At 41.5% G+C, this 15,151-nt stretch overlaps 1 protein-coding gene and 1 pseudogene across 2 annotated transcripts; both read right to left on the bottom strand.

Moving 5' to 3' along the window:
• Window positions 1-683: 683 nt before the first annotated feature.
• Window positions 684-7,376, bottom strand: LOC123598843 (transport and Golgi organization protein 1 homolog). Of its 2 annotated transcripts, XM_045479587.1 has the most exons (7): window positions 7,205-7,376; window positions 6,493-6,553; window positions 6,350-6,385; window positions 6,203-6,268; window positions 5,986-6,080; window positions 4,960-5,042; window positions 684-1,516 (listed from the first exon to the last, which is right to left on the bottom strand). In XM_045479587.1, the coding sequence occupies exons 1-5, from the start codon at window positions 7,294-7,296 to the stop codon at window positions 6,048-6,050; spliced, it is 288 nt and encodes a 95-aa protein (XP_045335543.1). In that variant the 5' UTR covers window positions 7,297-7,376; the 3' UTR covers window positions 684-1,516; window positions 4,960-5,042; window positions 5,986-6,047. The 2 variants fall into 2 exon arrangements, with proteins under 2 accessions (XP_045335543.1, XP_045335542.1); XM_045479586.1 differs by lacking the exons at window positions 6,350-6,385; window positions 6,493-6,553; window positions 7,205-7,376 and having other exon boundaries at window positions 684-1,358; window positions 6,203-6,343.
• Window positions 7,377-9,612: 2,236 nt separating this feature from the next.
• Window positions 9,613-15,151, bottom strand: part of LOC123598842 — a 55,170-nt pseudogene continuing 49,631 nt past the window's right edge.

The raw sequence follows: 15,151 nt of genomic DNA, 5'->3' as shown, positions 1-15,151 counted from the left end.
GCTGTCAGCACAGAGCCCGATGTGGGGCTCAGACCCATGAACTGTGAGACCATGACCTGAGCCAAAGTCCGATGCTTAACCGACTGAGCCAACCAGAAGCCCCTCTAATGTTTTTTCAAATGACTATACTGGAGTTATGTGCTTGGTGGCACAAGATCACAGAGGCAAAATGCCATCCTTATCGATTCATATCAAGAATGTTTACTCTCAAGATGAATTGCCACTGTTAATTTTATGTTTCATCACACGGCTGAGGTGGTGCTTTTCAGGTTTCTCCCCTGTCCATGATGTATGTTCTCTCTAGAGAAATAAGTGCACATCTCAAGAAGTGGGAAGTTACATGTCACCTCTTGGAGGACTGGGTATCTACATAATGCAAATGCTTTCAGCTTTGAAAATACTCATTTAGGGGCGCCTGGGTGGCTCAGTCGGTTAAGCGTCCGACTTCGGCTTAGGTCATGATCTCGCGGTCCCTGAGTTCAAGCCCCGTGTCGGGCTCTGTGCTGACGGCTCAGAGCCTGGAGCCTGTTTCAGATTCTGTGTCTCCCTCTCTCTCTGCCCCTCCCCCTGTTCATGCTCTGTCTCTCTCTGTCTCAAAAATAAATAAATGTTAAAAAAAAATTAAAAAAAAAGAAAATACTCATTTATTTGGTACCATATGGACTCTTTTTAAAATAAATCTAAAACTGTAATAATATTAAAAGTATATGAATAATCATTGTTTTAACACATGTAACTGCATAATGAGTTCTGTTATTTACTAACAGTTGACACTCATTTTCATGTTCTTACTGCTGTTTTATTTAAATAATAGCATGTATGTTATAAAAAATTGAATACACAATAAATATAATTGGCCAAAGTAGCCATTTTACATATTTTACACTAAGATGATAACATATATGCCACATTGTATTCTATAGTATGGAATTATGTGTTTTTCTGATTTTCAAAGAGTGTGTCACTGATGGGCTCACTATAAAGTTGGTGATCCTACAGCATGGACCTATTTAGATTCTGGACGATGTTTTTCACATCATGGCTTAACATTTTCCAAAAATGTACAAATGGACAGGTGTTTCACTGTGACTAGCTCACTTATTCTAAAGAATCCTTGTTTTTAATTTGTTTCCATGCATTCTTTTTAGCGGCAATACAACAGAATCAAATAATTCCAATTCAGAAAAACATTCAACGTTGGGAAGAATGTACGGTTGAGTTCAAGAGTTTTCAGGCTGAAGGAGAAAGATGTGACCATGAGGTGGCAGCAGCATGCAGGTAGCAGTATTTGCTCCACTCTGACAGGTCTGCATGAGGGGAGGTCCTTCACAGCATCTGACCTTCCAGTGGCTACCACCCTGAAGTAGAAGAGGGCAAGGTAGCGTCTTAGGAAGAGGTAATGTGGAGAGGGTACTTACATGCCTACGTGTTGTCTCTCAGCAGCCTGGCTGAGGGACTCGAGTTCAGAAGTCACCAGCAGCTTAGGGTCTTTAACAGCCAGAGGTGATCTTAATCTCTGATTAGCAGATGTTTGTCGTAATTTCACAGGCATGAAGATCAGGCAGACAGTGAAATGGCAAAAAAACAAAACAAAAAACAAAACAAAACAAAAAAACCAATTTATGGCTACTTAAAAAAAATTGTTTTAATGTTTATTTTTGAGAGAGAGAGAGAGAGACAGAGAGAGAGAGAGAAGGGGAGGAGCCAAGAGAAAGGGAGACACAGAATCCGAAGCAGGCTCCAGGCTCTGAGCTGTCAGCACAGAGCCCGACACAGGGCTCAAACCCATGAACCGCAAGATCATGACCTGAGCTGAAGTTGGAGGATTAACCAACTGAGCCACACAGGCACCCCTAGGGCTACTTAAAAACAACAACAATAACAACAACAAAAAACTGGATGTATAAACATTTGAGCTTGGCACCAACAGGATATTGAGCAAATGGGACCAGCCTGCCAATATACAGCAGCCATTTTTAATTCATTTATATTACAAATGGAAGAAGAATTCACATGAAGATATGATGCTTCATCGATATGTTTTTCAAACAGAAGTGTTTAAGAAAATCACTTAAAATCACAGTTTACTAGATGATGGTTGCAAGGGAAAAGATCATTTTTAAAATCAAAGAATGCTTTGGGAATGATTGAGATGTTACATTTCGTGCAATAAATAACTTATAGTTTAGAAGATCACAAGAACATATTTGAAGCCCAAATACTAGGATGTTTCCAAATTTAAAGTAATTAGAGATTGCTATAATGAAGATCTATCTAATCATATAGCTAGTGATGGGTGAGATTTGGTCATATTTTGTAATTAAATTCAAAAGAATTATAATGCTACTAGGAAATTAGGTTACACCTGAAACACTATTGAGAATATAAGAAAAATACTTCCCCTAGATATTGATTTTAAAGCAGATGCAACCAATCATGACAAAATGCTTCCATTACAAGAGGACGTCATAATAAGAATACTGTCATGCTGATAAATGGATAAAGAAGAAGTGGGATATATATTCAATGGAACACCACTTGGTGATCAAAAAGAACGAAATCTTACCATTTGCAACGTGGATAGAACTAGAGTTATTATGCTAAGCAAAATAAATCAGTCAGAGAAAGACAAATATCATTATGACTTCACTCATATGTGGAATTTAAGATACAAAACAGTAGAACATAAGGGAAGGGAAGCAAAAATAATATAAAAACAGAAACGGAGACCAACCAAAAGAGACTCTTAAATACAGAGAACAAACTGAGGGTTGCTAGTAGGGTGCTGGATGGGGGGAAAGGCTAAAGAGGTGAGGGGCATTAAGGAGGACACTGGTTGGGATGAGCACTATCCTTGGGTGTTAAAGGTGTGATGAATCACTCTTCTATTCCTGAAAAAAAATATTTTGATTAAAAAGTTTTTAAATATAGGGGCGCCTGGGTGGCGCAGTCGGTTAAGCGTCCGACTTCAGCCAGGTCACGATCTCGCAGTCCGGGAGTTCGAGCCCCGCGTCGGGCTCTGGGCTGATGGCTCAGAGCCTGGAGCCTGTTTCGGATTCTGTGTCTCCCTCTCTCTCTGCCCCTCCCCCGTTCATGCTCTGTCTCTCTCTGTCCCAAAAATAAATAAACGTTGAAAAAAAAAAAGTTTTTAAATATAAATATAAACTTAAAAATTAATAAGCAAATAAAACTGGACAATCTATTTGGAAAAAGAATACTGTCATGAAGGATGCTGGGAAGATGGCAGTGTAGGAGGGTCCTAAGCTTACCTCATCTCATGGATGCACCTAGAAAACAGTCATATCAGGAGAACTAACCTAGAAAACAACCCCAAACCTGGCAGAAGTGACTGTCCACACTTAATCGCTCAGAGGAGCTACACTGGAAAGGGTAGGGAAGCAGAAGAGCAGGCTGGTACTGAGCTCCCAAGGAGACCAAACACAAATGGGAGGGAGACCACAAAGGCAGAGATGGGAGAGGAAGAGACTCCTCACCATGCATCCCAGATACGGGGAACCTCCACTGAGAAGATGAATCCCCATAATATTCGGCTTTGAAAATCATGGGGCTTAAATTCACGAATTTATACAATCAGTGGGCCTTAAGTCCATGAACTTTAAAAATCAGAGGGCTTAGCTCTGGGAGAGCTGGAGAGCCATAGGAATCCCCTCTCTTAATGAGCCAGCATAGCAAACATCCAGGCCAGCAAACGCAGAGGCAGCCCTTTGAAAGGCGGCAACACAATAGAAGATTTATTTACTAATCTCAGAACTTGCCCAGCAGGGGCAGGGGTCTCCAGCCAACTTCTCCAAGAATGAAAGACCAGGTGGGTGCCATTTCTTGACCCTGCCCAAGCCTAGATACGCAGACACTTGCTGGAACCAGTATGAACGCTCTTCACCTCCCTTGCTACACCTGGAGCCCTGTCCTGCATTCTCCCGGGGACTGTGCCATCCAGTCCCACCCAACCCAGCTAGAGTCCCTGCAAGGCTATTCTTGACATGACTCTTTCCGCAAACATCTCTGACAGCCTGTCCTGGCGCAGGGAGAGGGGAAGATAACCATGTACACCAGTGGGCTGCAGCCCCCGCAGTGGGCTGGAGGCAGACATCTGATGTGAATGCTGGCCTCGGCCACCAATAAAAACTTCACAGGGGCTGCATAAGGAGAAAGTGTTGCACTTTGGGGGTCACTACAACCCCAACAGACTGGTGGCAGATATCTGGGCTGACTGAAGGCTCTACTGACTAATGAGAGTCTCTCAGGGGCAGGAAGAGCATCCTGCAGTTAGGGGTGACCATAGTCCCAACAAATGGATACATCTGGTCAGACCCAACTACAAGCCCAAGGCAGCAGCAGACTGGAATCTTACCATAACAGGGACCAAACCCTGCTAGCAACAGGCAAAGTGGACCATTGCAGCTGACTGGGCTGAAAGCAAATATCGCTCAGCCACGACCATAAGTTGCATGTAACATGCATATGAAACACCCAGGAAGTGCAGGAAAAGTCCCCAGGAAAGTGCAGGAAAGTGCAGGAGTCCCCAGGAAAAGGGGACTGTCTGAACACATTAATTGCCTGACCAAAAAGAGGAAAATAATGACAATAACATTGATCCCACAAAGTTGAGGCATGGAAGGAGTCGGCCAGGCCAGGAGACTGGAGTGTGGAGTGTGGGGTCATCCTCCTTGTGTTATTTACAGAAACACGCAGGAAAAGCCCTAAGGTCTTCAACCTGTAAGTTCTTCGAGATTCTAAACTTACCACAGAAAGACGATAAGCTGAATGAAAACAGAGAAGCCTGTGGGCTCCTGGGTTATGAGTGTGCATTTGGAAAACAAAGAATCAAACAGACATACCACACAACATGCAAAATGAGACAAGGCCAGGAGAGTGTGCTGTACAGAAAGAGGAGGTTTTCCCGAAAGACTTATAACTGAGAATGGCCCCAGCATTTACCTTGTCCTTGTCTGCTTTCTTGGTACAGTCAGAGCTGCTGTAACTCACAGAGGTCACACCGGTTTCTGGATCTGCTAATGGCCCTAGAAGGGATAGAGGTTTATTCTGCTTTTAGAGGACTGTGCGAAATGAAAACAATCTCTCCTCTCGTTCCTCAAATACCTTAAATTTTTCCCTACACGCAGGTCCCTGACCAGAGGCAGAGGGTATCCCACATGCCTCAGGTGACCCCCAAGGATAAGGGGGAGAACCATCCCCTCACCTTGATAAAGACCTCATGTGGCCTTAGTTCATGTTGTTTTGTAATTAATCAAATAACTGTGGACAGGTCAGGCTCAACTAGCAATCTAGAAGTCATCACTAAGAAAGAGGTTTCTCAGTGTACATCATGGGAAATCACCATTTCATTACCAATTAAGAACAAAAATGAGGATGCCTTGGTGGCTGTCCGTTAAGCATCTGATTTTGGCTCAGGTCATGATCTCACAGTCCGTGGGTTCGAGCCCCGCGTCGGGCTCTGTGCTGACAGCTCAGAGCCTGGAGCTTGCTTCAGATTCTGTGTCTCCTTCTCTCTCTGCCCCACCCCCACTCACACTCTCTCTCTACAAAGTAAATAAACATTAAAAATTTAACTAAAAAAAAGAATACAAATGAGAGTATCGATTGGCGGATAACATCAAAGAACCCTCAACGGAAGAGAATGTGTGTGTTTCTTCTGGCTCCAGGTGGATTGTTCAATCCTTCAGCTTATATGTAAGCTGCCTTCCACATGTGAGCAGTTATTATATAACTATGTCTGAATAGAAATGTACTTAGACTAATCTGATACTAATGAGAAAAGGAAAACTACAGAAATTTAGCAGTGCTGCTAGGGCACCAGAGGAGAACACCCTCCTGTCACCCCTTCAGACCACCTGCTATCCTTAGGTAGTGCTTGTGGTTCTGTCCAGGCCACACAATGATCACCGAAAGGAACAGGTTTTGCAGCAGAAATTAGGCCAGTGCATGTCACAATGTGCTCCTTACCTCTCCTTGGAGGGTTCTGCATCTTTGGTCTTCCAGGCATTGGTTTCTGTCTCATGTGTCCCTCAGGCAGCCTCTTTCCTTCCATAACATCCAGTCTTGGATACAGAAAAAGAATGGACTTCTGAAGAGTTACAACACCACATACTCTACTAGATACTAAACAGCACAGCTGTCATCCCTTGAAACACCCATAAAACCACACGTCAAGCTCCCACACCTGTTTCAAGTGGGCGACCTCCCTGCTCTCTTCTGCCACCTCCCTGTCCCAGATCTGAGTCTTGATCTGGAGGAGAAAAAACACATCCACCTTCAGTCTTACCAGACTGTGCACCAAAGAAAGAGGAGGAAACAAGAAAACACTTACCCAGTTGTGCTGAGCATTTTTCTCATGAACTGCAATCTGAAAAAGCCAACAATGAAAAGCCCGTGTTTAGGGATTCCAAGGGCCACTACACTCACCTGCATGAGGTGCTAAGGGTTCAGTATGTCAGGCAGAACTCAGATTACCTGGTGTCTGAAGGTGAGCTCTGCCTGCTGCAGCTGTTCTTGTGTTTGTTCAATTTGCTGCCTGTGAGTTACAATTGCTTTTGTCAGATAAGGCCCAATATTGGGTACGATTTTAAATAATCTGCCCACGTTCCCATCAACCTTATATCTGTCCCCTGATACAATTTATTCTTACATGATTATAAATGTACAGTAGGATCAAAGCTATTGTTACATCCTTTCCTTACTCATTATTCCATGCCTATAGGGTTCAGAGTTCATAGAATTCCTTCCCATTTTTAATCTTTCCCTAATTCATCATGTGACAAGTGTCTTTCATCATAAAGCTCTTTGTCCCTTAACATATATCTTCACCATATTTCCCAAAAACCAGGGCCATCAAATGGCACTACCATATTGATGGGTATAATTCATCCTACCACACACTGCTTTCCTATAGATTATGAGAGTTGACACCACCCCTGAGGAATGTTGGCATGGATGAAGTTTCCACATGGTCAGGCCAATACTGGAGTTCTGGAAATGTTTAGTAACTTGACTGTTTTTTGTTCTTTCTAAACCTTATCTTTTTCTACCTGTTCATTCTCTATGGATATGTCCTCTGAATATGTATTTATATTACTTGTTAATTGAGTCTAAATTTGTACAAATGTGAAAAACAAGAAATGGACAGGGGTTTCATGAGCCACTGCTAATTAGTATCTGAACTCACTTGTACTTGTATATTTCCTCGTTAGCTATTTTCAAATTTTCCTCTGTAGCTTCCAGTTGATTCTCAATTGCCACCAGTTCACATTGTGCCATTTTCAGTTTCCTAAGATGAGAAAGATATATACCTAATCCAGGAGCCAAGGTCCAGAAGTTCTTCCTTTTTATCTCCCAGCACTTTTTTTTTTCAACGTTTTTATTTATTTTTGGGACAGAGAGAGACAGAGCATGAACGGGGGAGGGGCAGAGAGAGAGGGAGACACAGAATCGGAAACAGGCTCCAGGCTCCGAGCCATCAGCCCAGAGCCTGACGCGGGGCTCGAACTCACGGACCGCGAGATCGTGACCTGGTTGAAGTCGGACGCTTAACCGACTGCGCCACCCAGGCGCCCCTCTCCCAGCACTTTTGAAGGCCTAGATTCAAATATCCCTTCCCTCACCTCTCCCATAAATGCAGACTGACAACACAATCAGAGAAATGAACTGAACACCTCATTTAAGTTAAAATCAACCTCTGTCTGCTGGCACGTCTCTTCAATTGGAGGTGTCTTTCTAGTTTTCTGCTTCTACTCCTTCATCACGAAGTCATCAAATAACATTGCACTTTGTGCCTTCCCAGAGTTGGTCTTTTGTTTGGGATGGTGAAGACTCATTTCAGTTCAATGTGAAAAACCACGTCTGATCAACTATACCCATTAGGATGGGGCAACAGATCATCATTAGTCTTACACCTCCACGGGGAGCCCTGACTTTTAGAAACTGACAAAAAAGCTCTAGACAGAGAAAGGCACGTGCATTTCCCTCTGGCTTCTCAGGCAGTCCTTCAGCAAATGCTTTCTGGAGTGGCTGTAATGTAGTGGCTCTGTTGTAAGAGGCTGAAGATAGAAAGGTGGTCAGGGCTCTGTACCCACTCCCAAAAAGAGCTTACAAATTACCAAAAACAAGATGCCAATGAGGCACAGCAGCCCCCACCCCAGGTGTGGGAAGGACTATCATGAAGCTGAGTCTCCAGGGAAGGGAAGGAAGAGTTTACTTTTCAACGTGAATGAGGGACTCTAAAGGCCCCGATCTCCTGAGAACAAAAGGAAATACTGCACAAAGGAGGAAACAAGTGAGTGAATGCACCAAATTTCTAACGACCCCATGAAGACACACGAGACCAAGATGGAGAAGAAGGAAGCCCAGGACAAAGCCAGCCTGGCAGCTGGAGCCAGTCTCCCCAGGACTCATCAATACATTCAGGGACAGAAAACTGAACTGCAAAGCAGCTAAATAACTTTATGCACATAGACGTAGAAGTAAACAAGTGTAGTTGAGGGTCAGTCAGCAAAGATGAGCCCTAGTGAAGCTGCAGGTTTTGGTTGGAACCAAAGATTGTTATACATAAGAAATGCAGGGGGACAGGAAATACCCAGGCCTTCTTAGGGATTGGGCCTGCAGTGAACAACCTCACTGGCAGACTGCATGAAGGGGTCCAGTACTGCTGGTGCCCCAACCCATTTTCCAGAAAGAAATTCCCATTGTTTCTGCAGCAATATAACTCAATTTCTCTTTACCCAATTAAAAAAAAATGTTTACTTACTTATTTTGAGAGAGGGAGACAGGGAAGGAGGGGTAGAGAAAGAGGGAGAGAGAGAATCCCCAGCAGCTGCAGCATTTTCAGTGCAGAACCCAATGTGGGGCTCGAACTCACAAACCATGAGATCATGACCTGAGCCAAAATTAAGTGTCAGATGCTCAACCAATTGAACCACCCGGGCGTTCCCCCCTACATATTTTTGACCCATGTCTGGTACTGAACAAAAATAACCTAATTCCCAGCTGAGAAGACAATGTGATAGGATTGAAATCCATGGGACAATGTAAATGGATCCAGAGGGTATCAGGGATCAGTGTTCTTAATGCTGGTACCTTCCCTCTTTCACCCTAAATACATGACACAATAATGTGTGACAAGCACTAAGGACAGAGGGGAAAATGCAGGTTACAGAAAGCAAGGTAGGAAGGTCAGGCACAATTCTACCGAATGCATTTGGCAAAAATTCTCTATACCGGCCACGACATTCATTCATACAACAGGATTTGTGACAATTAATATTTGAACATCTTACTCTTCTGCAGCCACTCTTCTTTGTTTATAGAATTCTTCAAGGATATGTGCTTTCTCCTTCAGCTGTTTGACTTTTACTTCCTTGATTGCTTTCACAGACCTCAATGCATTACACTTGTCTTCTAAGGCCTTTTTATTTTCTGTAAAAAATGGATTTTCTTTATAAGTGTGCACATGACCTGAGAGTTGGCTTTGGTGTGACAGGAAAAGGGCAAGAACCATGAAGGCAAGAAGGCATTCTTTCCCTTCCCAATGCAAAGTCATGTACTCATATGGGGATTTCTCCCCAACAGACAGCATACCTTCCAGTTCACAGTTATTGGACCTCAAGGTTCTCAGCTCTCAATCCTCGAATTCACCATTTCCATCTTGTGACTTTAAGACAGATATGAGAAAAGACATTCAAGAAATAATGATCACACAACAATGTGAATTCACCTAACACAACATGATTGTACACTGCAACAAATAAAGATCCTGAGGCATATATATATAACAAGGAGAAAGCCAACTTGGTAGAAAATAGTTTAAATCAAACAGCTCACAAATGGCTTTCTTAGTGGAATATATATCAATAGATAGATAGACAGATAGATAGATAGATAGATAATAGATATCTCCTTCCCTATTCACATTGAAAATTATCTGTTCATCATTAAGACAGGAAGGGACTATACAATTTGGCTAGTAATCACCCTTCATCTCTCAAATATCTTCTAGAATTTTCTTCATATCTTGGAGGGCAGAACTGAAATGATGTGATAATTACCTAGTTGTGAAAACACAAGGTACTTCTTAGTCCTTGAAATAGCAAAACTCCTCATGGTGGTCCTAGTGAAATTCCAGCTCACATTGCAGATGGAGATTTGGCTCCCAGAGGCCCAATCTCTACTGTGGTAAACAGCAAGTGAACATACTGTGCTCACCTCACCCAATGAACAAAAAGCCTCCAAAGCCAAATGACAGTAAAACTCAGCAGCCAACTCTTACCAAGTCCTTATTCTTGACATTCTTCTCTCTCTCAGATTGCAAGTAGCACGTGCACTTTGAAGACTGTCACTTAAAATTTCATTAAAATATTCAACTGTTTTGATGTCCTCCTTCAACAAAATGCAATGGATCAGTAATAATAACTCACTATTTTCACTTCTGTTTTGAGAAAGCAATCCAGGCAAAGAAGGGATTCTTACCTTTAATTTAAGAGCTTCATCAGAAAGAAACTTAATTTCTCTTAGTTTCTTGAAGACATTTCTTTGATTCATTGATCTATAAAACATATGACAAAGGATTAGAATTCACAAATAGCATAGTGATAGACAAAACTATCTTTTAATGTGTGATTCCTTCCACAAATAAACAGACAGTGCTTGACATTTGTGAAGCTTGTCTTGAACTAGAACTGTTTATAGAACACATGAAATAGGTCAGTAGGATACACTACCAGAGGTACAAATAACCAAAATGAAATCAGAAAAAATCTTTGAAAGGGTAATGATCCCTTCTGCTCCCAAATGGATACTTCATCAGCAAGGTCTGTTTTCTTTTTAAATGTATTGATCTTCTCAGTTATTAGCTATAAACTAACTAAAAGGAGAGAAAACAATTTCTAAGATGATTAGCAAACCCAGTAACATCGAATAATCTCAGTGCATTAGTACAGACACATTATCTGACGGGGGGTGTAAGTAACTTTTTAGCTTTCCATTGTGCCTGAAGAAATCAAGTTTTAGCAGCATTTTAAACCTAAGAAAACCTTATATCAATGAGATTCCTATTTAAAATATCGTCCAAAATGGAGAAATGCAATAAAATGTCTTCTCCTAATTTCTCTCCCATCTGGAAGCACCCTTCTTGGAAAACTCAATCACTTCAAGTACTTATGTCACCACCAGAGATGAAAGAGAAAAATCAAATCCTATCAACTTATATTTCTCTCCTCCAATCATAAAAGTACATAAGTAGGTCCCTGCCAACAAACAAATAATCAAATCCATCATTTAGTCCTGGTTTGTGCCACTTCCACTTATAGGTGCTATTTGAATTCCACACAAGGAAAGCTCCAAATGTTGATTGATTGACTACCCAAAAGTCTTCAATGACTTCCTGCTGCTCACAGATTGCCTTTCATGAATCCTAGCTTGGGGGCTGTGGAGGACAAGGTCTTTGGAAAAAAACACACTTGCTGGAGGTTCTGGATAACTCACAGTCCCTAAAAGAGAAGCTTTACATCCCCAAAAGAGAATGTTACCTCCCACCTTAGAGGAAAACAACACACACGAAGCACCCAATTACAGGTGGATAACACATGTAAGCTCTAGACAGACTCCTCTAACAGGAATTAATTCTCTCATCTGACCACAAAGTGCAAACTTCTCTTCTGTTGACCCAGTGTGAGAGCTCTCATGCCCTGAGATCACTCTTCTCACTGCCACCACCGCTGCATTCACAGTGATGAATACCAACCAGCCTTTGCGGGCTTGCTATGGGTCAGGCAGCCACCCTCTCAAGACAGCACCACAGAATCACCACAGTCTATGGGGCCCATGCAGAATACATTACCCCCATTTGTATCACATTCACTTCTCATTGTCCCCTGGCATGATTGGCCCCTCCACCTCAGACTCAAAACCTTGGTTTAAACCTCTCTTGTGACACACACCCTTCCTGGCAATATCTGGCTTCTTCTCTAAGCTTAGGTTTCTTGATAGACTCAAAGAAGGTTTTCTCATCTTCACATTTCATCAAGAGCCAGGTCATGGCAAAGTACTCACTCCAAACCTCAGGATCATATATCATCACTTGTTTCCTAACCATTTCTGTGCGGAATTACACTCATTCTGTTCTTCTTCCTCCTGTGATGTTTTCCTCCCCTGGTCTCTTATCTTAAGAGAGCAAATCCCTCCACATTGTCACTTAGCCTCCTAACAGTCAATTAATTAGACATCAGAAGTCACCATATTTATCCCTAGTTAAAAAATTAAAATCCACATCAAACATGAGTACTGAAAAAAAATTACAAAGAATACTAACACCTAAAATCTTACCTTGATATACTTGAGGCTATACCTGAGAGAGGAAGAAACAAAATTAAGTTTGAGGTCAAAACATATTATTAGTGGGGCGCCTGGGTGGCTCAGTCGGTTGAGCATCCGACTTCAGCTCGGGTCATGATCTCACAGTCTGTGAGTTTGAGCCCTGCATCGGGCTCTGTGCTGACAGCTCAGAGCCTGGGGCCTGTTTCAGATTCTGTGTCTCCCTCTCTCTCTGACCCTCCCTCATTCATGCTCTGTCTCTCTCTGTCTCAAAAATAAATAAACGTTAAAAAAATTTTTAAAAAAAACAAAACATATTATTAGTAAAAACTTATACCTCCTGATAAAATATTAAATGTAATCCAATGAAATTACAATGATCATTTTGTTCAGCTTAATGAATTCATAAATTAAATATAAGAAAAAATTAGAACTTCATATTTAGTTCATGATTCTTTATAAACTATTTCTGATAAAAGCATAAAGATTCATGGCTTATTTTGACCAAAAGATAGATTTACATTCTATTAAATAAACATCAACATATTCAATTTTGTCAGTGCATAATGCAGAGAGTTTTAAAAACATATAATTAAGATATTTGCCTGATTTTTTTTCTCTTGTAGTCAAACCCAATATCCACACTGAAGTCCAGAACCTGGGATCATATGAAAGGACAAAAGAGAGAGAGAGAGAGAGAGAGAGAGAGAGAAGGAGAGAGAAAGAGAGAGAGAGGTGGAGGGGACAGGGAAGGGAGGGGAGGGCTGGGGAGGGAAGGGAAGGGAAGGCAAGGCAAGGAAGAAGGGAGGGGAGAGGAAAGAAAAGGAAAATCTTTGTACTAAGATATGCCCCTTTCATTTTCCAGAAGGCTTTCTGAAATCTTACACAGGGTTGGCTGCTTTCTGAATCAATAAACAATTAAAACATGTCAGGTGCTATGATTTTCCTAGATTACTAAAAACAGAGGGTCTTCAAAAAAAAAAGTCATCAAATGAGAAAGAAAGAGAGTGAAACATGGATAGAGAAAAAGCATAGGCAACAAAAGAAATGATGGCTAACATTTCAAAAAAAAAAAAAAAAAAAAAAAAAAAGCAAAAAGAGCTCCCTGTGAGAGGGTATAAGAAAAGCAAGAGGAACTGAACTCCTAAAAGGGCACTGCTCTGAGGCAAGGATCAGAAGTTTCTATACCTCTTTCTGGAAAAGTGAACAAAAGAGAGATAACAGGTATCAGGGAGTAATAGTTGTCTGTCAAAATCAGAAGTAACAATTTAAAGCCTGACTGCACAAGTATTTCATTTTCTAGGAGCCCTAAATAAGAATGTCAACCATGGAAAAAGATATCCTATGATTGTCTTGTGTCCACTGAAAAATAACAACCACAAAATAATGACTATGGGACTGAAGGATGCTTCCCCACTCCCAGCCCCTCACCCTTTGGAAAAGTGTCTTTATAAGCCTGGCACACCACCCCTTCGGGGATCGATATTCCTCTTTCTTGTTGGCTCCATTGTATACGAGCTATTTCTAATAAACTCCGCCTGCTTTGTTTCCCTTGCATTCAGTGTTCATTACTAAGACACTGAGACTTAACAACCTGGTCTTGGTGGTTCAGTAACACCCAGACCCAAGTCATCCCCTGATGAATTATAGCTCAATGAAATCCAGGCAAGACTCTACTTTAACAAAAGGTAGACACATTGTCTTGACCCCTAGAACGTATATCCCTATTCGAAAGTTTTAAATGATGATATGATGTTGAAGCAAGCCCCAACATCTTGCCAGGATATTGGAATATCATCAGGGTATCAAAAAGCTAGTCATAATAATGTTGTTATAAGAAAGTGTATCTATGGAGGGCAAACAGAAAAGCATGGATAGTCCGTTAAGGTCACATGTTTCCTTTCCTAAGCAGGGAGAGATGGCCTTACAAATACTTAATATTCATATTTTCTTTTTGAAGGGAAAGATTTCTAAATTGGCAAAAAAAAAAAAAAGAGGAAAAACAGCCATTTAGAAATAAACTCATGGTATTCTGTTCTTCCTTAGAAGGTCTGTCCTCAAGAGAAACTTTTTCTCCAAAGCCTAATACAGGTTTTCCTAAAGATAAGTAATGCAGATGAAGAGAAATACTCAACTACAGTGCTCTTCCTCCTTCCTGTCTCACAGGGTAGTAAACTCAGCCTAAAACCTAGCCAGGTAAAGACAAAACTTCACACTAAAGGCCTATTCACCTCAGTTTCTTTAAGCAAGAATGTGACCCCAAAGGGGGTGTTTCAAAGGAACTTACAAGGTACCCTAAAAGGAAAAACCACATATTTTGGTTTTTTTAATTCTGTGTTTAAAAATTTTTTTAATGTTTATTTATTTTGGACAGAGAGAGAGACAGAGCATGAGTTGGGGAGGGGCAGAGAGGGAAACACAGAATCCAAAGCAGGCTCCAGGCTCTGAGCTGTCAATGCAGAGCCAGACACGGGGCTCAAACTCATGTACAGCGAGATAATGACCTGAGCCAAAGTCGGACACTCACCCGACTGAGCCACCCAGGTGCCCCCAAAACCACATATTTTGAACACAGAATGCAAGCATTAGAATCACACTTCCTATGGCAGAGACGGTGGGATAATCAGGCTGGGAATTTAAAATCGTTCTGATTAATAGGAGAATGACTCTAATGGAAAAAGTGGTCAGTATTCAAGAAGAGGTGGTGAATGTGAGCACAGAGGTGCTAACTCTAGGATCCAAAAGGACTTCTAGAAATGAAAGCACCATTAATAGTAATAAGGAATGTCTTTGGTGGATTTATTAACAC

This window comes from Leopardus geoffroyi, chromosome C1 (genome assembly GCF_018350155.1).
Source record: "Leopardus geoffroyi isolate Oge1 chromosome C1, O.geoffroyi_Oge1_pat1.0, whole genome shotgun sequence".
Classification (NCBI taxonomy): Eukaryota; Metazoa; Chordata; class Mammalia; order Carnivora; family Felidae; genus Leopardus; species Leopardus geoffroyi.
Note: the sequence above shows the minus strand (reverse complement) of the source record. Positions and strands in the feature narration are given on the sequence as shown.